This window comes from Syngnathus acus, chromosome 10, assembly GCF_901709675.1.
Source record: "Syngnathus acus chromosome 10, fSynAcu1.2, whole genome shotgun sequence".
Classification (NCBI taxonomy): Eukaryota; Metazoa; Chordata; class Actinopteri; order Syngnathiformes; family Syngnathidae; genus Syngnathus; species Syngnathus acus.
This window is the reverse complement of record NC_051095.1, coordinates 21,876,744-21,903,639: the sequence shown is the minus strand read 5'-3', so window position 1 is coordinate 21,903,639 and position 26,896 is coordinate 21,876,744. Positions and strand designations below refer to the sequence as shown.

At 38.9% G+C, this 26,896-nt stretch overlaps 1 protein-coding gene across 1 annotated transcript in view; it reads right to left on the bottom strand.

The window, feature by feature from the left end:
* Nucleotides 1-26,896, bottom strand: part of tenm1 (teneurin transmembrane protein 1) — a 198,043-nt gene that overhangs the window by 41,563 nt on the left and 129,584 nt on the right. Inside the window, exons 17-22 of the mRNA XM_037262466.1 lie at nt 26,569-26,830; nt 25,775-26,060; nt 19,653-19,796; nt 16,433-16,685; nt 15,744-15,764; nt 12,579-12,811 (exon numbers count right to left, since the gene is read on the bottom strand). Coding sequence (XP_037118361.1) covers nt 12,579-12,811; nt 15,744-15,764; nt 16,433-16,685; nt 19,653-19,796; nt 25,775-26,060; nt 26,569-26,830 — 1,199 coding nt within the window. The remainder of the gene's footprint in view (nt 1-12,578; nt 12,812-15,743; nt 15,765-16,432; nt 16,686-19,652; nt 19,797-25,774; nt 26,061-26,568; nt 26,831-26,896) is intronic.

Genomic DNA, 26,896 nt, shown 5'->3' with positions numbered 1-26,896 from the left:
AATAATTGAGATATATCTCAACTCAAGAGGGTGATGGAAATTTGGCCAACATGTTGGATTGGATTCTTTATCAAAGAAAATCAGATTAGGATGAGTTGATTTGACCTTGGTATAACAGCTCAGACTGAGGTGGGGGAATGCAGCTGAAGCGAAAGAGAGCTTCAAAGGAGGGAAAGAGATGGCGGTGAGACAAAAGGGCGTGATGACGAATTGCTTCAATTAAGCAATACGAGCCAATCACTCTGAATCAAAACATTTTTTTTTTTCCAAAAGTCCTTGTAAAAAAATATCCGTGATAATGCCCCTAGTGGCATGGCAATACAATTTAATCTGATGAATGCCATGGAGAGGGGTTTTACTCAGGCATCAGTGTTGATTACAGCTATTTGCTGAGAGTGAGCCACTGGAGATTACTGGGGAAACTGAGTGAAAGTGTGGATGGTGAAAAATGAAATGATGGGAGAATGCCTACAGTAATTATAAAATATGTTATACATTAGATATTTTACAATGCAATGATAGTTCATAGCCTGTTTTAGCATATAGTAAAATCAAAATGAGGTGTGTGTGTGTCGTGAATACTGAGTGTGCTTTGACAACAGCGAGGTTAACAATGTCACCAGTGATGTTTTCTGTCTTCTTTGAACTCTTGCATTTTGATCGAAAAACAGCAGACGCCCTGGAAGAGCAATTCTAAACATCCTTTGTCAGACTACCACCTGATAAAACAACGACCTGTGTGCAACACAATCACAAAGAAGATCTATCTAAAGGATGTTATAATAAAGGAGATATACATTTATACATGACATTTTATCCATCTGGCTTACATGCACCCTCAAGCTCTACAAAACCATTAACAACTAATAAAATGTATTTACAACCAATGAAGATTTTGTTGTGTTTGTACCTGGGATTTGCATGAATTGTATTGGATGGCCTAGGACAGTGTTTATTGTTCAACCAGTATTGCACACATTCGTTTACAAGTCAGATGAATCAATGTCAAATCACAGGTTTGACAAGTATAACTGTATATACAGATAATGAGCTGAATGTTGCAAGATTAGTTCACGCTGTTGACTCACAGCTTGAAGGACAAAGATATCCATGAGATAAAATGAATGATGGTTATTGATGATGTGACGATGTGTTCAAGACAAACAATATAAAACTTATAATATGGAACCTTGCTCCTGGATAGGTTTGTTTCTTACACTGTCATTGACATGTCCATAGTTTCGTCCTCACTTCACAAAAATAACAAGAACTATTAATGGCCCTATCAGTAAATTAGTTTACTGATAGTGTTTTGAATGGTCAAAAAATACAGACATATGCATCAACATATTTAAAGTGGCATTTTTGTTATGAATAATTGTGTTTCCGTCCAATATCTAAGTTGCCCATCCCTATAAAAATCTGTCTGCTCTTTTAAATCCCTAAAAATTGAGTTTCAGATCATCATTACAGGACTGCCACAGATTTCAGACAGCACCAACAGAACAGAACATGGCAAATACAACATCTAAATGGCCCATAATTGCAGCTACTACTTTTTTTTTTTTTGCAATTGCAATATTTCACAACATTGTGAAACAGCAGGTGCACTATAATTTCACAGTACCGTGCTGCTACCGCAATCGTCCGTCATTCTGCCCGCCTTGCCATATTCCTCTTCTCGGTGGGTGTTAATTACATGGCTTGAAATATTATTACAGCATCCAAATGATGCTAGCTATTGATTATGACCCACGGTGCCTTAATTTGTACAAAGTGTGACTGACAAGTGTATGTTGACAGATGGACAGCACCACCTGCACTACCTTATTTTCTTCGAACAATAGTTTCTCTGTACTTTCAAACCTGCATCCTGTTTTTGATTTTTGATTGTCATTGCATTGTTGTTCTTGAGATCACAAACGAGTTGAGACTGATTCAGAAGTGCTTCTGCTGGTGGCAGCCAAATAGTGCGCTCAATTTTGCCTTTGTTGCAAGACACAGTGAATCAAAAATCAGATAAAGTTGCTAAACATTTTTATGAGCAGTTATTTTCTTACATTATTATCATAACATGAATGATTGGCTTGATGGAGATTAGATATTCATTAATGTTTTATTATAGCATATCCTTAGTTACAGCAGTTCTTATGTGCACATACTGCTGCACTGTAGCAGAACAACCGAAGTTACTTTCACCGACTACTTTAAAGTGTGGACTTTAAAGATGTAAAGTGAAGCGATACACCAAACTCATCTGTGCAGATGTATGTAAACGTGTGATTACAGTACAATGGACTGCCATCTTTATAAAACACACCACAGTAAATAATTTTCCGAGTCAATTTTTTCAATACAAGTTCACCACATGGGTGGCTGTTTATCTTTGGAGAGCAATCATAATTCATGCGACATCTCATTAACTATTCATCAAAGCTTTTTCAGAACAGACACCGACTGTGTAATTAAGCCTGAATCAAACATTGTAGCTTATCTAATTATCCCCGTCTATAAGTTTGTCAATGTATTAGCCTGCATGAATTAATTATTGAAATCTGCCATTTTCTAATGAGTAATTACTCCACATAAATGTATAGCAACTCCACAAAATGAGGGAGCTTTGAAATGGTTGCAATGTTTTGCACGTACGTAAACATTGTTGGTGAGTGAAACATACGCCTTGGTGGTAATTCTCTTCTTTCATAATAATAAAAAAGAGATTCAGCAATCACAAACGCAGCAGACAAACTCAATTATAAAAGCAATTGAAATGCTCTGGACTATAGAATGCTCCACAAAAAGCTGAGGGGGTTGGATCAGTGCAGTGTCTGCAGATTATTTCACACTGTTTGGAACATCAAACAAACACAGGGAGGTCTCACAATAGAGGCTCTTCACCAAACACACCATCACAACAAGAGATGCTCTACAATGGTAGAGGAGAGGGGAAATAAATGTTTTCATAACTTAAAACGGTGGGATAAAAATGTCGGCTGATTATAGAAAGCTTTTTTTTTTGTTGTTGGGCAAAAAAAGTTTCTACTGAGAGTCAGGGGCAACTAGAAAATCTTTCTTTGCAACCATTTAAGACTTTGTGTCCACATTTTGACAGTGAAGGTGCTCCTTTAGAGAAAGCATCTCGGTTCTAAAAGTGATAATGGCACCCAAGTGACATTTACTGTCTCTCTTGAACCATTCCTGTCACCACATTTGACCTCAATACAAAGTTACATCTACCACCCTCCGCCCCAACACACACAGGTGAAATTGGACTTTCAAGTAAACCTTGTCTGCCACCATAACGCTCTTTATTCATCGTTCTGTCAGTGTGTTTAAAGAATCAAGATAGCTTTCGACCCACACAGGCACAAGCTCACTATCGCCTTGATCGCAGCATCACCCGCGTACTCTGCGTGTGTGTGCGTGTGTGCGCGAGCGTGTGTTTGTGTCAGCGTGTGCGGCTATGTTGGGCACCTACCTCGAGAAAATGCAATTTATTTCCCACCACATTGGCAAAGCTCCCCTCCTCCTGTCAGTTTGCCAGGCTCCCAGGGGAGGTTGATAGGCCAGCTGCCAGCATTGGCCATTTCAAATAGTTAAAGAGACACATGTGTCACATTCTCCATGATCATGCTGACATTGTCAAAGTGACATCCCTTTAACAAGACTACCCTAACTAACTCTGTGTCCATTCAGGGAAGGGAGTGGAGTTGAGTCCAGGGACTAAAAAGCCGGAGACTGTCCGTCACAAAAAGGGGAAGCACACAGAGTAGCACTAACTTAACACCTTCGATGCAACCGACTTGGTTCCTGGCCTACAGCCATCTTTTATTGACACTGGGCTTGATTAGACACACAGTGTGCTTTGGTAATCTCTCACCACCGCCTTACTCCAGCTACAAAGTAGCTGTCGGTTAGCAAGCAGCTCTTTAATACTTCAGGTTGAGCTGTTCATTGCGTGGAAACTATTCAAATTCACTCACTCATGACCTGTATGATGGAATGAAGGACCTATTCTTGACTCTCTTTCGACTAACGTCACTTCCAGTGCTCAAGGTCGTCTGGGAATTCCCAGTGAGAACATGTCCTCCAAAGTTAGAATGCATGGATTATTTACAGAAACTCTGGGATCACAATGCACTACACTTAAAAGGAGTACACTGTATGTGTGTGTGTGTGAGTGTGTGTGTTTTTGTGAGCGATTCACTTTAATATTTTTCCACCTCTGTCAGAAACGCTCACATCAGCCATTGCAAACTCTCCGGCTGAGAAATTCTGCAATAAATATACAAACACAATATGAACCACATCTTTTTCCTGTCATGCATAAACTGCACACTGGCTTGGCAGGTCCTCAATGGATCTGTGTGCAGTGGGTGCACTTTGATTGGCCCTCTGTTTTTGCCACTGGCAAATTCTTCTTCTTTGCATATGTTTTCTAAGAAACATGTAGTGGGCAATACTTCCTGTTGTGACTGCTCAGCATTACATGTCTGTAGCACAAACAGTCTTTTTAAAAAATAAATATCAAGGGAAAACAATACTGCAGTATATAACTAGTATGACCTAATGGTGTCATTATTATCAAAAGGTATGCAGCTGTTTTCCTTCACTGTGTGATTAATTCATGAATGCATCATTAATGCAAGAATGTCTGGGGGCAATGGCAAAAGCTCGGTCAATGTGAAATGAAATGCAAGAGGAGGTTGTTAAAAACTGCGCACAAGCTTACACCCCCCCCCCCCCCCCCCCCAAAAAAAGCTAGGTTGATGAGATGCACTTGTTTTGCAAGGAACAATGATGCCAGTTGTCCCAATAAAGGCTGCCACAGGGCAAATTTGTTATGCAGATGAAATGTTCTCTCTCCCTCTCTACTTCATTCACTTTTTTTCATTCACCATAGATTTTGATTCTTGATTGCATTTAGTTTCCCCTTTTTCTTCCCTTTCACTCTATTAATCGAATCCACTCACCCACTCTCTCTATCTTTCTCTGGCGTGTGAGACAATCAACGCACTATACCCTAAGAGAGCCTGTTGTAGAATAACAATAGTATAAGCATTAGCACATTATAATAGCGAGTAGCTGCTATAGCGTCAACATAGCCAGAGGGGATGTTGTAGCCTTTCTGCAGTGACCCACAAATACATTTTGAGAAGGGACTGATTTGGAAAATGTAGGGCTGGAATGATTTGTGTTGCATTTGCACAGAGAAACCTTGATGAATATTCCCAATTGCACACATCGGCTCCTGTGTACTGGCAGCCTGTCGTTTTGATAGTGATGCACACACTTGCAAGAAGCACCAGATGTTTGATCCTGATTGGGACTATTCAGCGTGTGGGGTTATTTATTCAGCTGAGCTGCTTACTGTACAGTATCTCAACCCTCAGACAAGGTAGGCGCTGAACTTCGATCTTATGGTCTGAGGTTGGTGGCTGACAAAATGTTTGCCATCTGAAGCATTCTTGTAGTCATTGTATTTCCTTTTTGTTCCATTAAATTCCCTCTCTTTGGAACATGGTGAAAACAACTGGCATTTCTTCCGTTCATACTGAATATGTTTACTCTGGTGATGAGGCCCACTGTGCATGTTTGTCTGTTTAAAGAAAACCAAGATGCAAACAATGAAGACAAAAAGACTGCAACAGAGGAGAAAGGGGTCAACGTGCAAGAGGGAGAATGAGGCAGCAGCATGTTAGCCACTGATAAGAAAGAGCATTAGTCTGCCCCCTGTGGGTCAGTAGGGGTGACAGCTTTTGCACTACTATGCAGATGCACATGTGCACCGACACACACTCACACACTTGCTGGAATAGAGAGTGCCCTTTCCCAACATGTTGGGAACATTAAAATGTTAAAACTAATACAGTAAAATATCAAATAAAAAATATTGCACCAATTGTTTTTTTTTTGGGGGGGTTTAAATTCGACTACGTTGGTGTTTGTCAACTTTTTATTGAGTCAACATTTATTGAGTCAAGAACAAGAAACGCCACACCACTGTAGCATCAATTGCCTTCGCATTTAAACTCCACTCACAGGATGGGTCGGAAGACCCATCCCCCATCCCGTGCGTGCACATTTCAAACATTCCAATATAACCCCCCTAACGAGCAGAGTTTTTACCAGAATGCATTTAACAACCATTAAAGAAAAACTGCGAACCCGCATGCGTATGCAATTTTTAGAAGAACCTTGAGCAATTGCATTTCTGTGTTTCATTTTTCTTGATTTTTATCTCATGCGCTGATCGGTTGGCACTTTTAAATTTCGTTGTACGTGTGACAATGACAACTAAAGATCTATCTATCTATCTATCTATCTATCTATCTATCTATCTATCTATCTATCTATCTATCTATCTATCTATCTATCTATCTATCTATCTATCTATCTATCTATCTATCTATCTATCTATCTATCTGATTATATTCTTCAGTGATCTATTAATTAATCTATTGGAATATGAGGTATATTTTAGAAATACAAAGTCTGCTTCTGGGTCCATATGCGGCTTCACACGTGACACCATCCATGCATCCGTCTGCCTATCGCAGGCGTGCTGGAGCCTATCCCAGCTGACTTCGGGCAGTAGGTGGGGACGCCCAGGACTGGTGCCAGCCAATCACATAGACGAACAACCATTCTCACTCACACCAATGGACAATTTGGAGTGGTCTAACCCTAACCCTACTATGCATGTTTTTTCTCGAATGTGGGAGGAAACCAAGAGTATTCGGAGGAAACACGCAAACCCCACACAGGAACATCGTCCTCAATATATTCTACATACTATTTAATAATACAATCACAATAAGAAAACTAAAACATACCAGAAAATCGGGGGACAATATAATACAGAAGTACAGAGAGAAAAAAAGATTTTGGGGCAGCTAATAATAGATACGTAAGTGTGATTCACAGGATCCTACGGCAGTTAAAACATTTTTTTTTTTTGCAATAAAGAATTTTTGGAGCAAGTAAAACTCGATAATTCCCCGCGGCACACCTGAGGATCTCTCACGGTCTGCATATTAAAGACCGATATGTTTAATTTTACATGCACACAGCTCTTATTCACTAGAAATGAATCACCCTCTTGTGTTGTAAACTGAAAGAGTGCATAGATATGGGCCACGGCTGTTGCATCTCAAGGGAATTTGTCTCTTTCATGTAAGACAGAGGGATCCATTTTAAATGGAGCGAGGCCTTTTATTTGGCATGCTAATTGACAGCAGAGGCACATGTGGAGCCAACTCTAAACAATGCTCCAGATCTTGTATTTATAAGTGAGTGTTTGAAGGCCATCTAATCTGTGCATTTTATAATATAATCTTGCACAGCAGTAGCGTGCTCAATCGGGCTGCAGTTTGTTGGCCAAATCTAAATTATGGATTACTGTAACAACTGTTTGCAATGTTGTCACACGTGCCACAGCAATCCTACTGCGGCTATGTCAACACACGGATGATCCACTGATGGCGCATGGAAAACGTTTGACAGAGCGTAAAGAGAGAGAAAGGTGTTCATTTGGAGACACCAGGGGGCACAAGACAAGATCAATGCCAGAGAATCACAGAGAACCATCTTGGAAAAAAATTAAACAGACCGATATTTCTCTGTGAAGTCTAACTTATTACCATTGGTTCAAAGCTGAAGGAAAGAGGAGTAGCGTGAGCGTGGGCTGTGGCAGATGGATGACTAGGGACTGGGAGGCTTCGGGCAGAAACCTCCAGAGCCTTTCTAAGCTGGTTAGTCAGAGCGCTATGGCCACACAAAACTCTGTGAAGCGCAACGAGTCAAAGAGTATAAAATACCTGAGCATGAGGGAACGGGAGGGACGCAATTTTCTATTGCTGCATACAGGAATGAAAACAGAATGTTCTGCAGCAAGCAAATATAATAGCATAATAGTTTTCAGATCAGCGGTCAAATGATAGCTCTGCTCCAATCTTTTGTCTGCACATCATGTTCTCAAAACTCATAGACCTTGCTCCATAATATAAGCGACACCATATTGCAATCCTGTGACATTTGAAGCACAGGCAACTTTGTTTATTGTGCAATACATAAACTGGCTGTCTGCACCAGCTGAGAGCGACTGGCACAGCAGGTTGATGGCTGACAGGGCCGTGCCTCTAGCTCCACTGCCATATGTCAAGCCAAAAGGTGGCTGAGTGTGTGGGCGTGAATGAGGACAGTGATTATTTCTTCTTGGGAACATATACTTTCTTAAACATTACAGTCCCAGCAGACCAAATTAGGGTCTCCTCTCGTCTGATTGTCACGGGAAAATGACCTTATTATGATCGTGTCTCCCCGACTTGTCAATCCTGGCCTGCAAAAGTTGCTCTAGCCTGAGGCGAAATGAGGAAACAAAAGCACTTTATGCTCAGAAGTTGAGCACTCAAAGAAGTCATTTTGTCTTCTCAAGCAAAACACTATGGGCTTATTTTATGCAATATAAGCACTATGTTTTGCAATTTCCCTATTGAGGGACGAATAAAGGTTATCTCATTGGATCAGGTAGCCTGAACAGAAAAAAGAGGTAACGTGCTATTTTAGTAGGCTTTTGATGATGACACTTCCAGACATTTATTTCTTTATCCCAACACAAGACCTTGCTTCCAGTCAAATGTCACAAATTTAATTTTAATTACAAGATAACTCTTCATGTGAACGGATGCTGATTTTGTTCCATTCCGTTAATGGGGTGTCCGCAAAAAATGGACAGATGCATTATTTTTTTAAAGGACAGCAATGATAGTCGAGTTATTATTTTCATGTATGTGTGTATAAATATTTAGTCTCAGATGGAGGACATACATCTGCATTGAAAAGCACATGGTGAGGCACCCAATACGTTCCTCAAGGAAGGGGACCTATCTAATTTAATGATGCTCGTATTGGAGTATGTTAAGTTCCAATAAGAAGGAATTAAATCAAAACATTACATGAAATGCCAGGCTTGTTTAATTGTGTCAAAAGTATTAACATGCATTTATGGAAAACCATGGGGATGGTCACCATTGAGAATCATGGACTTTCTAAATTAAAAGACTAGAGGGACTTTCACAACAAAGTCAAGCAGAACTTTGGTCCAAATTAATTTAAGAATGAACTCTATCTGAATTTATTTACAGAATATAAAGACTGCTCACTAGACAGTGCAGCCACAATATACAAACACTGGCACCACCTTTTGGCAACCTTTAAATGTGCTAATGTGCTACCATGTAAGTAGTACAATATCCAGAGTGTTGGGCTGGACTCACATTAGTTCATTGAATAGTCCACAGAAAATAACAGCCTGTTAATGACATGAGTGAACAAGGTTACAGAACAAAATGTGGACTTTTCACAAAAAAAACCCTTTCCTTGTAATAAAAATTCTGACTACAAGAAAGAAAACATAACGCAGAATGCTAGATGTCCTTGGCTGTTGTCCTTTTTTCTTTGGTGAATGTTCAGAATTTCTTCACTTGGTAAATTATTGAAATATACTTCCTTTTAGTAAGAAAGAGGTGAGTTTGTTTACTTGGTTAATATGTTTCGGCAACTTCCTGCCCTTTGTTTAGGTTATGTTTACACTAATCCCACGGCCATGGCAGCCCCTGTTTCAGGCCACCAGGGGAATAAAAAGCCAGTTGTGAGACAACAAAAGGCAAAAGGGACAGACTGTGATTGCCTTGAATGACCGGTGAGAGTTTTAATCTAAAAAGAAAAATTTCTATTGCAGTCACTGCGTGAATGAGAAACTTAGTCGGCTGGTGTAACACGGAATGCACGCAAATAAACCCGATAATCCGTATTAAGGCATATAAAAAAATTGGAGGTGGTTTCTAATGGGACCAGAAGCTTAATTATTTATGCAATGCAACAACAAAGCTATGCCATTTATTTTAATTAAACAGTGCGAGAGAGAGAGAGAGGAGAGAGAGAGTGAGAAAGAGAAAGAGCGAGAGAGAGAGAGAGAAAGAGAGAGTGACAGTTTTGAAATTTAGAGTTACAATCTTTATTGTATATGAAATTGTGAATTAGTTGCTGATAAAAAATAGAAGAAAACTTAATTCATGGATGATCAAATATTTATTCAGTGGCGATTGGACCTCATATGCTCTGCCAGAAAGCCTTGAAAAAAATACGAGCAACATGAGAAACCCCCATTAGAATGTGGTGGGCTGGGAGATTATGAACAGGCATCCGTGGTATCTTGTGGGCTGAACTTTAGCGCTGTTCTTGAGCCTTCGGGTCTTTATAGCACTGTCCTCCCCCCATCATTAATACTTTGATAGAATGAGTTTAAAATTTAAAATGCCGTCTTTTCCATGTATAATGCGCACAATTTAACTAATTTATTGTCCTAAAATCTGGGGTGCGCATTATACATGAGTACACTTTTTTTTTTAATTTTTCTTTTTTTTTTTTGAAGAAAATCTCCCTCGAAATAAAACTTGAAATCACCTTTCTTCTTGTTTGTTGTCAATCGCGCATCGCATTCAGCCATCCTGCCCAACACACTTAGTCAGTAAAATTCATAATTGACGACACATCGTTTGATGCGATGGTGCAATCCTTGATGGTGTGTTATTGTCAAATATTGTTTGTTTTTTAATCTCCATCGCAAACCGGATATCATACGGAGGCCGACATTACAGATGCGCAGAACGGATGCGCAAGACACATCAGCTATATACTAAAGAGCGAGAGTTCAGTTCTAAACCTAAATGCGTGTTACAGGTAATATTTCATTTCACAACACTTTGCCTTGTTCCTTTCGTCTCTGCTGTTCACTTCAAACACGCTCCATACGAACACAATGCTCTCGTATCAGACGCTTGCTCGATCACCTGCTCGTTTGCTGTCACAATGTACCCTACACAAATCCGAAACATTTGTTGCGGCTCCGAGTCACGACGAGGGGCAAGTTTTGGTTTCCAAGGGTGTTTTTATTCCTCTTTAACTTCTCTCCCATACAGAGCCGCCTTTTTCACATGTCCGCACGTCACTTTCCTCTCTTTTCATTTTAACCTAACTGATCGCGGTGGTGCCTTTCTGGGCAGTCGGAGAAATCAACGGCAACAAAAAAAAATACATCCAGCCTAGTTAAGAAATCACGAATGGGTACAGGCTTTTTTCCAGCATCGACATGCCATTTTTAGGGTGCGTATTATACATGGGGGCGTATTATACATGGAAATTACGGTAATTCAAAAAATGGCCAAAATACCATGGCACACTACCTTTTAGGTACCTGGCCGCCTCGCACATGTAATGTGTGTAATTGTGCCCTAATCGTGCTATGGTGTTAAATTTTGGGGGAATTCATTGTCAGACTACATTGCCATGCTGTCATGATGGCAGTCAATATGAATACAGCTATTGTCAAAATAATAATTAAAAAAAGATTGCATTAGACACTGCGCAGGAGAATGTTTCTTCATGAGATGACAACTTTGGCAAGCCTTCATCAGATCATTTTGACTTTTCCAAAGCCAATACATACATATTTCTGTAAAAAATCAATATAACGAGTAACTGACGCCCAGGACATGGAAAATAATTGCTGTTTTTTTTCCCAGTTGCTATTTTTCTTTTCAGAATGGTATTGAACCATCCATCAATGAAAGGTATTTAGCCCTCTACTGAGAGAAATGTTTCTTATAATAAAAATAGTCCTTTCAGTGCTACTCTTGATGTTAGGTGATGTGCACCCAACGATTAATGCTTCATATAGTTTTAGCTTGAGTCAAGAGGGCCGACTGCTGGAGATGCAAATGGATGTTTTTGCCAGCACACAGGATGATCTTTAAACCAGTAATGCAGTATACTATATGCATGAGAGCATCCATTTAAAGTGCCATTGAACAAACAATGAAGATAATAACTTCTACAAACGATATTGTGTTGTCGTCAACACATAACCAGCATAACATAACATGAATACTCATGTAATGTTTAGAGTTGAGAGAATTACAGCACATCTAAACATTGTTTATTACAAATCACACTACAATTCATAAAATACAAGCTATCTTTATCCTTGACTGCTACACTAATCATCTTAGATAATATCAGCATTCGGTTGTGAAGGGTTGTTCTCTATACAGTATGTGCACTGTGATTACGTGATGGCCATCATCGAGGGTGCATTCCTCCTAATCGGATAGATTCCAGCTCCCCGACTAGTATAGATAATGGATGGTTGGATGGATGAAGGTCATGACTCTTTATGGGTAACATAGCGCTTCCGCACTAAACTCATACAACCATGCCTTAATGGTCATTGTTTACACAGTCATGCTAGAACACAAAACAGACTTGCTAAACTTAAAAAAACTGAATTGTGTGTACTCCAGTTGCTCCGGTAGCTTCCAGTCAGCTTCACTGACCAAGATGCTATTGAAAGATCTAGATTGCTGATGCAGTTCCTCAGAAAATAGTTAAATGCTGAAAATAGATTGCGCTGTTGCATTGTTCACCTTTAACCTTGACCTTGACGTATATTTGTCTATGCAGTGCAACAAGAATAACCAGTCAATTAGTAAAAAACGTTTTCAGTGACAGGGTCTTACCTCGAGGGTTATTGAGTGCAGCTTCGGTGGCCTTCCTGCCCTCTCCACAGTGGGTCTGGTCAAAAGGCAAACACTGCTCCCCAGTCCCAGCTACCACCTCCATGTTGCGCGATGGATCTTTTGGCTGACCGAGGTTCCTCACCCTGTACACTCTACGATTGCTGGTGTCCGACACATAAAGAACTTCTCCCATTGGGTCCATGGCTAAGTAGTATTTATGGGCCGGGCTGGTGCTATTGAGGAGAGGTCAGCGGAGAGCAAAGTTATAAAAGTGCAACACTTTTATTGAGTACATTCAATTCCTCATTGTCTGAGTAAATGTTGATTTAGTCATGTAGTTTTAAAGCAGCAAACATTTGAAACTGGCACGTTTGTAATACATTTGAATATTTTAATTTCACAAGCAACAATTTTTTTTAAAAGAGACTTAGCGAAGGATGACAGTGGTTCTAATGTTAGCACCATTCTAATTTTCTGCATGGTGGAGGGGAGAGGGCAAAGTCAAGTTGGCATGTCAATACTGTATGAAACTATAAATTCTACAGGTTCATGTACAGCCCATATTGGCTGTTGAAAATTATCACCGCATCATTATACATCCATACATACACATATGTATATATATATTTGGGAGTTTTGACTAGGGATGGCTAATATGAGTTGGTGGACACAATTATTTGTTATAATTCTTAAAATGTAAAGATTTTAGCAACTGCTTAGAACTTTGTTTAAATGTTGTATTTTGAAATTACAAATATAGGCTACATACCATAGCTATACACGCAGCAATTTATTGAAACAACACAATAAGCTTCTTATTATGTAATTATTATTATTTTTGAATACATACTTATAATATAGGCAAAGTTGAGTTTGGGATGCTTGCTTGGCCCTCAGCATGCATTGCAGTTTCTCATGTGGTATCTTTGCAAATTTAATTCAATAGCCTGCTTTAAACACCATGGGATAAAGCTAAATGGACTGCACTTATATAGCGCTTTTATCTACACCACATGGTGCCCAGAGCGCTTTACAATGCCTCACATTCACCCATTCACACACACCAATGGGAGGCTTCTGTCATGCAAGGTGCTGCCAGGTTCACACTGGGAGCAAATTGGGGTTCAGTGTTGCTCAAGGACATTTTAACATGGTCACCAGGGTTGAGGATCGATCCCACAACCTTAGAGTTGAGAGGCAAACAGTCTACCATGGAGCCACACCGCCCCAATCAGTCACAACAATGTTGAGAGACAGCTTTTTTCCCTTTTCTTTGCACCTGGCATAATCCTCAATAGCCAAAACAGATCTGGACTTAGCCGTATCACTGAACAAATTTCACATGGACAATCTAGCATTTTTTTTCATAGATATTGCTGGTATATCATAAGACTGCGCAGTCGGCAACTTTACATATGAAGTGACTACCCCTGATCTAATCAAAACACTCAAAGGGGAAGAATTCCATGTTGATATTAATTTGAACCATCCATTAATGGACTCAAATGACGGACAGCTCCTGGACAGTGCTGCATTTTTCTGTAAGACAGGTGTCTTCAAACCTGGACCTAGAGGGCTAGTAGTCTGAATGTTTTGTATGTGACACCTCATTCAAATGATCAGAATTGTTATTTAGCTTCAGCAGGTCCTTGCTGATGACATGATCAGGTGTGTGGGCAACAGAGAGAAATAAATCGCAGAGGAAACCGGCCCTCGAGGAACAGGATTGAAGACCCCTCTCTTATAGAAAAATAATGCGGCATACTCCGGGGGCTGTCAGTCATTTGAGTCCATTAAGCGTAAAACTGTTTGCAGAACTCTGCACTGAATTGCACATACATAATTTAAACTTGATCCAAGGAGAGTTTTTCACCGAGTTTCAAAGTGTGTCACTGCTCAGTGCAGCATTAAATATTTGTTGGGCCTCTTAAAGTGTCAGCAAGCATTGCCGGTGGACAGAGCAGATTACAAATCACTTAACTGTCTCATTTCTAAATTAGAAACTCATCTCAAAAGGAGAGCATCCAATTAAAGGGAAATGAACATAATAACCAAATCGGCTCCATTGACATGCAATTTAAAAAAAAAGAAACAAGCTTTCCAAGGTAACTGACTCGGTCATCTTGACTGTAGGTCTCTCAGACTATTTTATAGAGAACGTCTTATGTGTTCCTTTTGAAGACAACGAACTGACATTAGTTTTACACTGAGTACATCCCATATTGTCTCCTCTGAGGGCACCTTGCTTTAAAAAACCCGCTTGCTGATAGACACTTTGCAGAGAAAAATGTGAAGAGGAAAGCTTTGTGAGCTGAATATGGATGAATAATTAATGCATTTTGACTTGGGAGAACAATAGTATAGCATAATAACGAAATATGCTCCAAACAGTAAAAAGCAGCCCTGGAAGCAGGAAGTAAAGAAGAAACCCCCAGAGTGATGAAAGGCTGTCTTAAGTGCCTCAAGAAGAATACACTTCATATGCATTAGGGTTTACAACGTTACATTTTTTGGTTCGACATTTGCAGACAACCGCCTGTCAGATCATTTGAAGGCCTGGTATGTATATCCACACCAAATACTGCTTTCAAATGTGATCATCCATGAATAGAATGTCTATTTTCACAGTTTTGCCTTATTCACACAAATCTTTACATCTCAGTAAATTAGCACTTTTTGCCCATTTTTCAATTGATGTATTATTAGAGACAATAACTTAGTTACTCAACCTCTGCATGTAGCTGGCTGGCATCTATTACACCATAGAAATTCAACACAGTTCAAGCTGCTCAAAAAGGTTCATGTAATATATACACATACACTGTGCCAGATGTCTAATTTTCTGTGAACTTGGTGTAAAGAGCTCACACTATCCAGGCTCAGAGCCAGCAAAGACTGCATGGCCAAACCAGGCGCCATGCAGGCTTTCTTTGAACCAGGATCAGAAAGAGGATAAACTTCCGCATCCAAAAAGCAGCACAATTGTCGGCGCATGTGTAATAATAACATACATATTAAGTAAATATATAATTGTTCATACTGAGGATGGTTTGTGTATCAAATTACAACAAAACTAAATTAGCTATTAAATGCATTTTCTCCTAATAACACATAACTTACCGTTGTGTGTGTGTGACAAAAAAAATGTATCTTGTCCTTTCTCACCTGTGTCTGGTGTCCCGGTTCCTGATAAGAATCCATGATGGAGCATTTAAAAAAGAAGACGAAAGAATGAGCAGAAGGCAAAAATGTAACTCACAATTCTAGCGAGAACTGACAAAAAAAATCACAATCGACTGTAAGTTTTATCCCAATAAAGTATAATTAAGGTTGATTTAACTTGATGCATTGGTTCATCAAATATTAATTCAAGCAGGAAGCCATTTGCTGTTTCTTCCCACAGGAAAGTGAAGTATTAAATATAGTCGCAATAAAAGTCTGGAGCAGAAATATTAGTAAAAGATGCAATAACACCGGCAACTATGAGTTAAGTTACATAAGAAGAACGCTTTAGAGGACAAATGAGAGTGAGAATTGAGAATTGAGAAACTGCGCTTGAGAAAATAGAGCAATAGAGACTGCAGTGCCTGTAGCACGGTGTGATATTGTCATAATCCACCACAAAAACATAATTTCACAGTAAAGACTCTCTGCCCGAGTAGATTCGAGTGTGTAAAGTCAGAAATGCACACACGCTGCTTCTGCATGAAGACAAACTGAAATCTAAAGTACGACAATTGCACATTCTCATGAGAACGAAACCCATTCAATCATATACACTGTATGTGTTCATAACATAGTATGATAGCAATTAATTTGAATGCAACTCTGCTTAAATTCTGCTTCCAACTCACTTTAGTTCCAAAATGGTTCTGGTGTATCCATCTGGATGCACCCTGCGGATGAAGTTGAAGTCTCCAACATAGAGCGAACCATCGGGCCCACTGGATAGTGCCACAGGGGCATATAGCATCAGGTCACGGGCTGCACCGCTGCAACTTGGCCCGCAGGGGACGCTCCGATAGAATCCGTTCCCCATAACTGTGGCGATAACCGCCGGCTGCTGGGAGAGGAAGACGTTTTCCCCATTTCCCTTGTGGAGGATTCCTGGGAAAAGAGGAATGGGTTAATTATATCACTGCTTCTATTAACACTTGCCGGATTTTGGAACACAAAAAGAGGAGGGTGAGCTAGTCCTTCGTGGTTCTCAGCACTGTCCAACAGAGAGAGCTTCTAAGTCCATAACGACTATGAATATTAATTGTTTTTAGAACTACCAAACCATAACAATAACTACAAGACGTAACCTCCACTATACGTATGGCATGAACAACAATATAATAAACCTTTGTTTTATGGAGAAGGTTGAATTTGATTTTGCCGTTTCCCTTACTGCTTTTTCCTTTGTTCCTGTGTGTGTGATTAGCTGACTTGTGCTAATGTTCTGCATCTGTGTCCAGTTGTCTCCCTTTCCCTTCGGTCCTTTAATTCAACTCTTTTTGTGCACGGTTTAGTGTAGTGTTTCATTACTACCGGTAGTTTGTTTTGTGCCCTGTACGGTGTATTGTACACTACAGGTATATTGCTCTTGAAAAGGTTCCATAGGTTGCATTTATAATGTTCAAATACCACGTATAATTTGTATTCATTTATTGATATTCAATAAACTAGCGGTTTTTAAGTAAAGGACTTGCAGTCTTTAGTGATCTGTCACGCTTTAAGAGGGGTACAGTTCCTTGAAAAACTTCCGGTATTCATTCCACTTGGACATCCTCTCATTTTGTGACGTTACGATCACAAACTTGAATGGATTTTGTTGACACAATGTAGCATATAATTATGAAGTCTATTGAAAATAAGCCACGTGAAATAATAATAAATAACTAATAGTAAAATAATAATAATAAAATAATAAAAGTAAAATAATAATCAAAGTAATCAAAGTAAAATAATAATCAACATTTTAAACAACTATAAATCTGAAATGTGTGGTGTACATTTGTATTACCAGCATCATCAAGACAGAGGAAGTCAGCAGACAGGTAAATTGTGGCAAAGTTCATAGCCTGGCTAGATTATCCCAAGCTTTGAACATCTCATGGGCCAATGTTCATTCCATAATAAAAAATGGAAAAATTCTGATACAAATGCAAACCTACAATAACGTGACTTTTCACCAAAATTTACACAGCAAGTGAGACCATTGGACTGAGAAGAAGCCCGGAGGCACATAGTCATTGTGCAGAACTACAGAAAAACGCAGCTCAAGTGGCAGAAACTGTCCACAGGACAACTATAAGCAGTGCACGCCCCAAGACATTATTGAAAGAAAGGCTAATTTATTTTTGTTGGAGACACTGCAAACATGTAGAAAAGGTGCATTTGTCAGAAAACACCAAAAGGGAACTTTTTGGAGTCTAAATGCAAAGTGCTGTGTGTGGTGGAAAACTAAACACTATGAGAAGCTGGACTGAGCTAAATATTAGCCTGGAAATCCCGACTCAATCCTGTACCAACAATTAAGTTAACCAGTCCAACCTACAGTTGAGGGTTCCCATTGCTTTCATGAAGGAAGAAATCGGGTTTGGCTTGCAAGGCTATAGCTACTAGATACAGATACACGGTAGAGGTTCTAAACAGAAAGATGCTCAAAGAATATTCATGTGTTCCATAATTGGGCAGTGGAAGTCCAGACCTAAACCCTATTAATGCCTGTGTGGATGAAGTACAGAAAAGCCCCCCGCAATTGAGTCTGCGCCATTCAACCCGAAGCGCCTTATGGTGTGGAGAATACAGTATACTTGAAAATTATTCATCATAGATTTTCAAAGAAGAATAGGAAACCACTTTGTTGACTAGAAGTGCAAAATACGCACTGCATTTGCCAGATTTTTATTTGCCAACATTTTAGAAATCTATTAATAACTCGCTCTACTTCAAAAATATTATTATTATTTAGTCTTGGTCAATCATTTAAAAACAATAAAGGAATCATCCCCATTAGTTATTCTTTCAGCCAGTGAGGCTGTTTTATGACTGATGCTGCCAGGATCATAACAGACAGCCTAACAAGTCACTATTTTATGACGGAAGTAGCATACAAAAGGACAACACACGTACCAGGTGATAAAAATAATAGCCATGATCTTGCTGCAGAAAAATCTGTCCGGAAATGTCTTTTGGACTGCCCAATCCAGTATACCGCTGTTGCCACACACTGAAGCACAGCTGAACTTTTACACAGCTCGTGCTCTTTTTAATTACTACTCATGTGTTTTAATGTAGCCAAATTCATTATACAGTTGGTTGCATTTGCATTTTACTGTGTTTCCATTGTCAGACAATAGTGTGAGCACACTGCGTTTATTTATTTATGTTCACAGTCCATTTGCTAACTACCAAAGCTGGTGCAGTGTGGTGATAAACTGATTTTACAATCACAAAGACATTTACCAAAACCAACATGGATTCAAGTTATCTGTCTGTACTGACATTTAAAATGATGAATTACAGAAAATGTGAAACATAACCTTACACTTACTGAGTGTCTTGTTTTCACCAAAAAGCGCACCCTCAAGCCTCAACTTACGTGATGACTTTATTTTAATGCAGTGATTGATAAAAAACTGGAATGGGTGTCAAATGAATAAATGAATGAATGAATGAATGGATGAATAAATAAATAAATAAATAAATAAATACATGGTGAAAATAATCAGCCACATTTCCAACCAGCTGCTTTTTCTTGGTGAAAATAATCAGCCACATTTCCCCCTATTTTTTTAATGTGCACTAAATCAAAAACTGAATCAGATTGTTTGGCAATTTCTGCATTGTCTATTTGAAGCAATGTCTTCTTTTCTAATAATAAAGCAAATTAAACAAATGTTTTTTAAACCTGACTGACCAATTAATTGAAAAAACTCAACAGGTCAATCGATTATCAAATAAAAGAAAGATTGGTAATTCACTCAAATGGAACTGAATCCATGTGATCGGGATTGGCCAATCACATTCATGGCCGATAGGCAAAATGTTCAACTTTGACTCAATATGTATTTGGGTCATACTCACCGCTACGAATGTTGAGGGAATGATGTTTGTCCAAGGACCAACCTCCGAGGTGAGAGGGCACCATCTCAAAGCCCTGCATGAGAGCTGTTCTCCTCTCCCATTGAATCACTCCAGGACACGATTCATACTCATAGCCGACTGATACTGAAAGCATACACATGCACACAAGTGGGGGTCTTAAATTCACGCCATTAGGTTTTGCAGTACAGCTTGTACAATTTGACTGCTTGAAAATTTCTACCTCGTGTAGATTTTCTTTACATAAACTATCTAAGGATTTTTCCCAAGAATTATCAAGGAGAATGATTAATTGTTAACAAAAGTTAAGAAATAAAGCTGAGTTGACTTGACAATGGGCTGAATCCAATTTGGTCATTTAGCAAGAGCGCAACTTTATATCATTTACGTCTGATGAAACAAAGGTGGAACTACAGTATTTGACTATAATTCCAAGAAGTATGTTTGGTCCAAACTCAACACTGCTCATCGTCAAAAGAACTTCATAGTGACAGTGCAGTATGGTGGTGACAATTGCTTTATAGATTATAGGCCAATTAACGGTGGAACGAGTATTGAAATTATTTACCTTGGTCTCATTTTTTACATCACAGAGTTCTGCATTTGTAGATTTTTGTGTAGACACTGTATATCCACATGAACATTTTGTACACCCCAGAAACAAGAACACTTGCATCTTGTGCAGATTCTTGTGTCAAATAATTTCTTATTTTGGTGCAAATGACTGCACGTGCTATACATCTTAGTTTTATATGCAATCCATTTGTTTAGTTTTTAGTTGAACGTTAGTCTTCACAAACATTCCAAAAGCAGACTGTACAATGATTAGCGCTTTTCAATGAGATGTTTCATGTTGCTCAAATTGTTCTCAAGAGCTGTATAATCTAGTGCATAGTGATGGAGTTTTTAGGGACCAGGGTTCGGATGCCTGAGTTCAACCCATATGGAAACATCTTTACTTCATTTCATTGGCTCCATGCCTGCAGTAACAGTGAAGTAGAATTTAATCTCTCTCAAACCTATATTGTATGTTGGGCTGAACCAGATGAAAGGTCTGTACAGCAAAACCTCATCAGTGAGTCTGTCTGCAAAGATCAGTATGAAGAAGCAGTGTAATCAAAAGGAGTCAGGCTTGTATGAGGGAAGCCAAAAATGTAGTGCCTGGCCTCTCTGTTGTATTGCTACACTGTGTAGCTTCTCACAACAGCTTGACAGAAAATTAGTCTTTGAATCACATGACAAAAATGCAACCATATTGTGAAATTAAAAAATGGCTTACAAAACTTAATGCCTTTCATGTTTAATATTAACAACAGTCACTTTACAATACCCCCAACCCTTTAAGCGTTGTTATGCAAGTGCAAGAGATAAAACAACCCTTTATATTCAAACCAGCAGGCGATGATTGCAGTTAATGCAAACGCATGAAAAAAACTGAACACAATTATGAAGTGGCAACAAAAGAGAACTTGATATCTCTGATATAAATACAGTTGAGGAGTACCTGCCATGGTCAAACAATGTAGGCACTAATCTAACTTTTGTGGACCCAAATGCATGAGAATTGACATGTTCTCAAAGGGATCTAAGGAGCTCAGTGAGCAGAAATATCGCTGAGTCAGTGGAATACATAAGTGGGGCTATCACATTGTGTACCAACTCAAACTTTCACCTCATAAAGAGAAAAAATACGAAAAAGCATGCAAGGTAAGTCCAATGGCTCCAATCAATAAAGATGTGGCTGAAACAATTACTATGTTAACCCAGCACCCTAGGTTACGAATATTGCAATCAGTCTGTCAGTTTTAAATAAATGTCTCAAAATGCAATCACTGGACTACAGAAGATTCTAATCCCACCTGTCAATGGACTCATATTGTTATGTCGAGTCATGACGTGCGTGTTGCAAAACGTTACGTGGCTAATTCCCAAATGACAAAACTGAATTGGGCTACATTCTTCTTTTTCTAAACATTATTCAGATGATGATCACTATTTGTTCAATGAATTAAATTTCAACAAAGATTCAGAGGGACTGTACCACGCTAGTGCCGCCTGCACCTTCATTAAATACTGGACACCAAAATTGAGTAAGACCATCTGTGCTAAAAACAATCGACATGGTCTACTACTGAGCCTACTTTTAGGTACAAAAATGGCCTGAAATAAAACATGCCGAGCGTATCACTGTCAGCCAAAATCACAAACACGCTAAAATGTACCTGCCCTGTCACAAAATTTACTATGCATCCCTTTTTATGCAGAGCACGGTCTACTCTGTAACCAAATTGTCAGGTGCGTCAGGGGATCTGTATCTCTCTGCACCAGAATGTCCAAATTGGAGCAACGCGGTCTGCCAAAATCTTAAACACGGTCAACTGGAAACCCCGACACAAAGATGAATTTGCGTGTGTTTCCACATCCTAAAATCACAACAGATATTCTGCAGGTGGTACACATATACACACTCCCTTACAAACAAATGCACATGCACGATAGGTCACAGGTGAAAGCTTTCAATCTCCTCTGTTGAAGTGTCTGGAATGTGTTCTCCCCAGCAAACAGAGCATGAGCTCCATTTCTTTCTGACTCTGTGTATGTAGCCATACAATCAGTGTTTGTGTTGGTGGCTACGCCAGCAAAGCAGAAGAAAGACTAGGGAGGAAATGTTTAGGGGTGAACAAGTGTAGACAGATGAAAACAAACAAACAAACAAACAAACAAACAAACAAACAAACAAACCTGGAAGACAGCATGAGACAAGGAAGGACCAGGGATGAGATGAGAAAGAATGGAGAAAATAAATAAGGAGAAGACCGTACCACTGAGAAAGAAAATCAACTCAGGAGGAAGAGAAGCTCAAAAGGCAAAGATGGGAGAGATCTCTGTTTAGACAGGGAGGTAAGTAGAGCGAATGAAATTTTGATAGGACAAAAGGTGACATTAAAAAATATGAGTGGAAAAGGATAAACACCTTTTGATTTATCTGAACAAAGTTTCAAAGTGGTATAATATGATACCTTTGTATCTGGGAGTTTGAAGAAAAGCAAACTTATATAAAAAAAAAACTTTATAGAACCTATGTCAAGGGCCCTACATGTTATATGTGGGCTGTTCAAGCCAGAAAATAGTAAAGACCCATTAAAGATTACAGTGCCCACGAACTAAATAACAAAATTATTAAATTACAGTCTGTGTCCCGAAATGCATCTTGCGTTTTTTATTTGTGCAATGCCCACAGCCAGTTTCTATAAAGCAGAGTAATTTCAGAGGTGAGTTATGTTGTTTAAAATAGGAGAGATGTGTTTTAAGGAGGGGATGAACTATATACACCTAAATCTCGATTTTACTCGCTTCGATTCTTCACAATTTTCTAACGCAGTTTGGTCATGGACCCCATTTTTTTTGGTGATAAATACATTTTTAAGTAGTATTTCAAATGGATGATACCAGGACCGTATAACGCGAAATGACTAGCGTGTAAACCTTGGAGCTAGTGATTTGATGAATTTCCGTGATCAATTTAACAGTTTGATAATAAGAAGTCGGGCTGTTTTATTACAGTGTTACGGATCGCTAGGACTGATTTTATTTCGGAAAGGGGGAAGTTTGCGGAAGCACCTCATCCACAGTCACTCACAAGTCAAAGAGCGTGGCTGGACACAGTAGTAGAATAAGTGGCTGCTTTATTCTCTCTCCCATCCAATTCACATAGCATCAAAATGACTCAATCCGCCAGGTGGTATTTTAACTAGGAATTACTACCGTCTTACTAGTACCGTCATTTTCGGACTATAAGTCGCTCTGGAGTATAAGTCGCACCAGCCATAAAATGCCCAAAAATGTGAAAAAAAACATATATAAGTCGCTCCGGAGTATAAGTCGCATTTTGGGGGGCAATTTATTCGACAAAATCCAACACCAAGAACAGACATGAACGAGCAACAACAGGCTAAACGATACGGTATGCTAACGTGACAAACACAAACGAGGAGCTGAGAACGGGCCTGACGTAACATTCAGTTATTTAAAAAAAACTATTACATAAATAACACGTTTATAAAACCATCTGTGTCACTCCAATTCATTAAATCCATCGATCGTCCTTTGTCAACAATGCCGTGTGCCGCGCCGCAGTTCAAATTATTCCACAGGCCCATACAACGATATATAAACTACTATATTTTAAATAACTATCACATAAACAACAATATTATCAAACCTTTTGTGTCACTCCAAATCATTAAATCCATCTATCAAATTTCTCGTCCTTTATGTCATCCTGGTGACAGAGAACATGTCCAGAGGATATGGCGCTTTAAAGTGTTAATTACTTTATTTGATTTTTTCTCTCTATTTTTCATGTTTTGAATATGTTCAAGATAAAGATATCAAAGCATGTGAAGTGATCAACTATACTAAAAATAACATGTGAAGTGGTCAACTATACTTGTAAGTAAGTGATGTGTTAATGATCAAGTAAAAATTTGTGAAACAAAACATATATAAGTCGCTCCTGAGTATAAGTCGCCCCCCCCACCCAAACTATGAAAAAAACCGCGATTTATAGTCTGAAAATTACGGTATATTTGTTGAGATTACAATATTTCCATTCCTCCATTTCAAAGTACATCTCCACTGACAGATCTTGAAAAGGTGTTCTAAACCATCGGTTTACAATATGTATTCTCTTGCCATTTTTGTAAAATGGTTTTACAAAATGGAGCAGCATGATACTGGACTGTATACTGTAGGAGTGCCCAGCCAGTTTGATTGACCACGGATTGCTCCCAAGTCATCAGTGGCTCAGATAAACGCAACATGCCCCACCCCCTGTACTGTAGTTTTGACAAAAGATGAGTTGTGTAATTTAGGCCACTTTGTCCTACTTTTGAAATCAGGTACAATGATCTGACAGCGGAAATTAGCCTACTTGCCACCAAATACTTTCAGTCTTAATGTTTTTCAACAATTAAAGAGTGTGAATTTGAGAAAATTATGCTATTTCCTGTGGTATTTAAAATTTATTTGACTAATGTTACTAATACTCCTAGATACTGTTTTGTCATTAGATGACGAAGCACAGTTTAGGTTGCATCTCATTGGTTACAGTCAGATAAAAATATACAATTACATATGGAAATTGCACATCTTTGTGATATGCATACTGCCATTATGACAATGACAATATTTTTTCTGTGTATTGTATGGCCCTAATTTAAACACACAAAAATTTATGAGACTATTCATCAGCATTTATTGTAGGTTATCATTTCAACTTTTCTCTTTCTGGATGTCTTTGTTTTTATTTGAACACTTCCAAAACATTTAGTACAAAGGATATTTGTCTCATTCCCCAGTTAACTGGTCTGATTACCAAAATTGCTCCTCAAGGAAAAAAAATGTTTCAAGCCTTGTGAATATAGAAACAATTGAAGACAATAATACTTAGTACTTTTAATCTAATTAGATTCACATTATCAGACACTGTTCATTACATTTATTGTCTTCTGTTTTGACGATGAGGTATAGTTAATTGTCAAACATGCTGTCTGTAGCAAATAAATTAGTTTGATCCAACAAATAACCCACTAAAATTGCGTGTGCAAGATAAGTTTTTGTTTAATTTAATTCAATTGAATTGAATTGAATTTAATATGTTTTTACACAATATTTTTTTTTGCTGTTCTTGCTTCTTAAGTACCATTATTGGTTGTGTAGTGGTATCAAATTTTTGACATTAATTGTGTACTTCTCACACTGAGTGAACAAACAAACAAACAAACAAACAAACAAACAAACAAACAACCAACCAACCAAACAACCAACCAACCAACCAACCAAACAACCAAACAACCAACCAAACAAACAAACAAACAAACAAACAAACAAACAAACAAACAAACAAACAAACAAACAAACACATTTTGATTTAAGTCTAAAGTATTTTCTTTCCCACGCAAACGCAGAGGTCACCGGGTGAGCAGCAGAATACACCCACACAATGTAGCCACTGACAGCACTTGAAATATGTATATCTTGCAAGAACATTGTGCATTAAAACAAACAAAAAAAGAATTAAAGGTGCATATTTCTCAACCTACCAGTTGCATGGGTGAGGCCCCACACCTCCTGGCCATAAACATCAGTTTTGTTCCAGACCAGTTTGTGGACCAGACCAGGCCCAGCAGGGTACCAGCGTTGGTACAACCTTCCCTGGACTGAAGCTTTAACATGCACTTTAGAGAGACCACCCTGAGGGGAGATGGGCGAGGATGCTGATGGAGGTGTGAGGAGGATACGCAGCAAGGAGAGGTAACCTGCAGCTCGGGTACTCAAATAGTTCAGCTTCATGAAGGCTCCTGGAATTGCAACTTCTTCCTGCACTGCCTGCAGGAAAACAGCAGACAAACATAAACGTTTATGGTGAAAATGAGTTTTATCATCACTGTATTATATGCTAATTGGTGCGCTTGGAAAGGGCATCACAAAACAGATCCTAAATTGGCAGTCAGCATCGTAAATATGATTATTCTTTCTGTATTTCAATGATTTGATTTTGATTGTGATGTAATATACTTGGGATTTATATTAAAATGATGGTTTAAAATGTGTCTTTGTTAATACGATCTCTAAGGCTTTTAGGGCTTCAATATGTTCATTCAAAATCATGATGCTATATGGACAGATGAAAGCTGAGCGAAATATCAATAACTCTCCTGGTTGTGCTTCGCCTTCTCGGCAGGATCACTATTATAAAACAGACCTTGAACTCATCGGATTTTTATTTTCTGGTTAAATACATTTACTCTTGTAGCTTCATAAACTTAAACTGATTAACCTTATTTACCCTATTGTTGCAATAAATGACCAACCAACAATATTTCAGTAGGCCTACCTGAAGCTCTGGTACAGCAGGACCCTTCTCTGCACATGTCCCTGTGTATCTGGGAAGTGGGTATGGCAGCACCAGGGGATAAGGACTCAAAACAGCCCTGAGATCACATTTTGGAGGCTGCACCTCTTCCCTGGACATAATGACTTGATCCAGAACTAGGAAGTTGTTGTTTGGGGTCCACACAGTGCGTGTTTGTGGCAGGAAAGGCGGGCGTTGGAACATCAGAGTCACCGACATTGCACCCAAAGTCACCAGGTCATAACTAAAGTGTCAGAAAAGTCAAAAGATTAGTGGCGGAAAAGAAATGTGTGTGTGTGTGTGTGTGTGC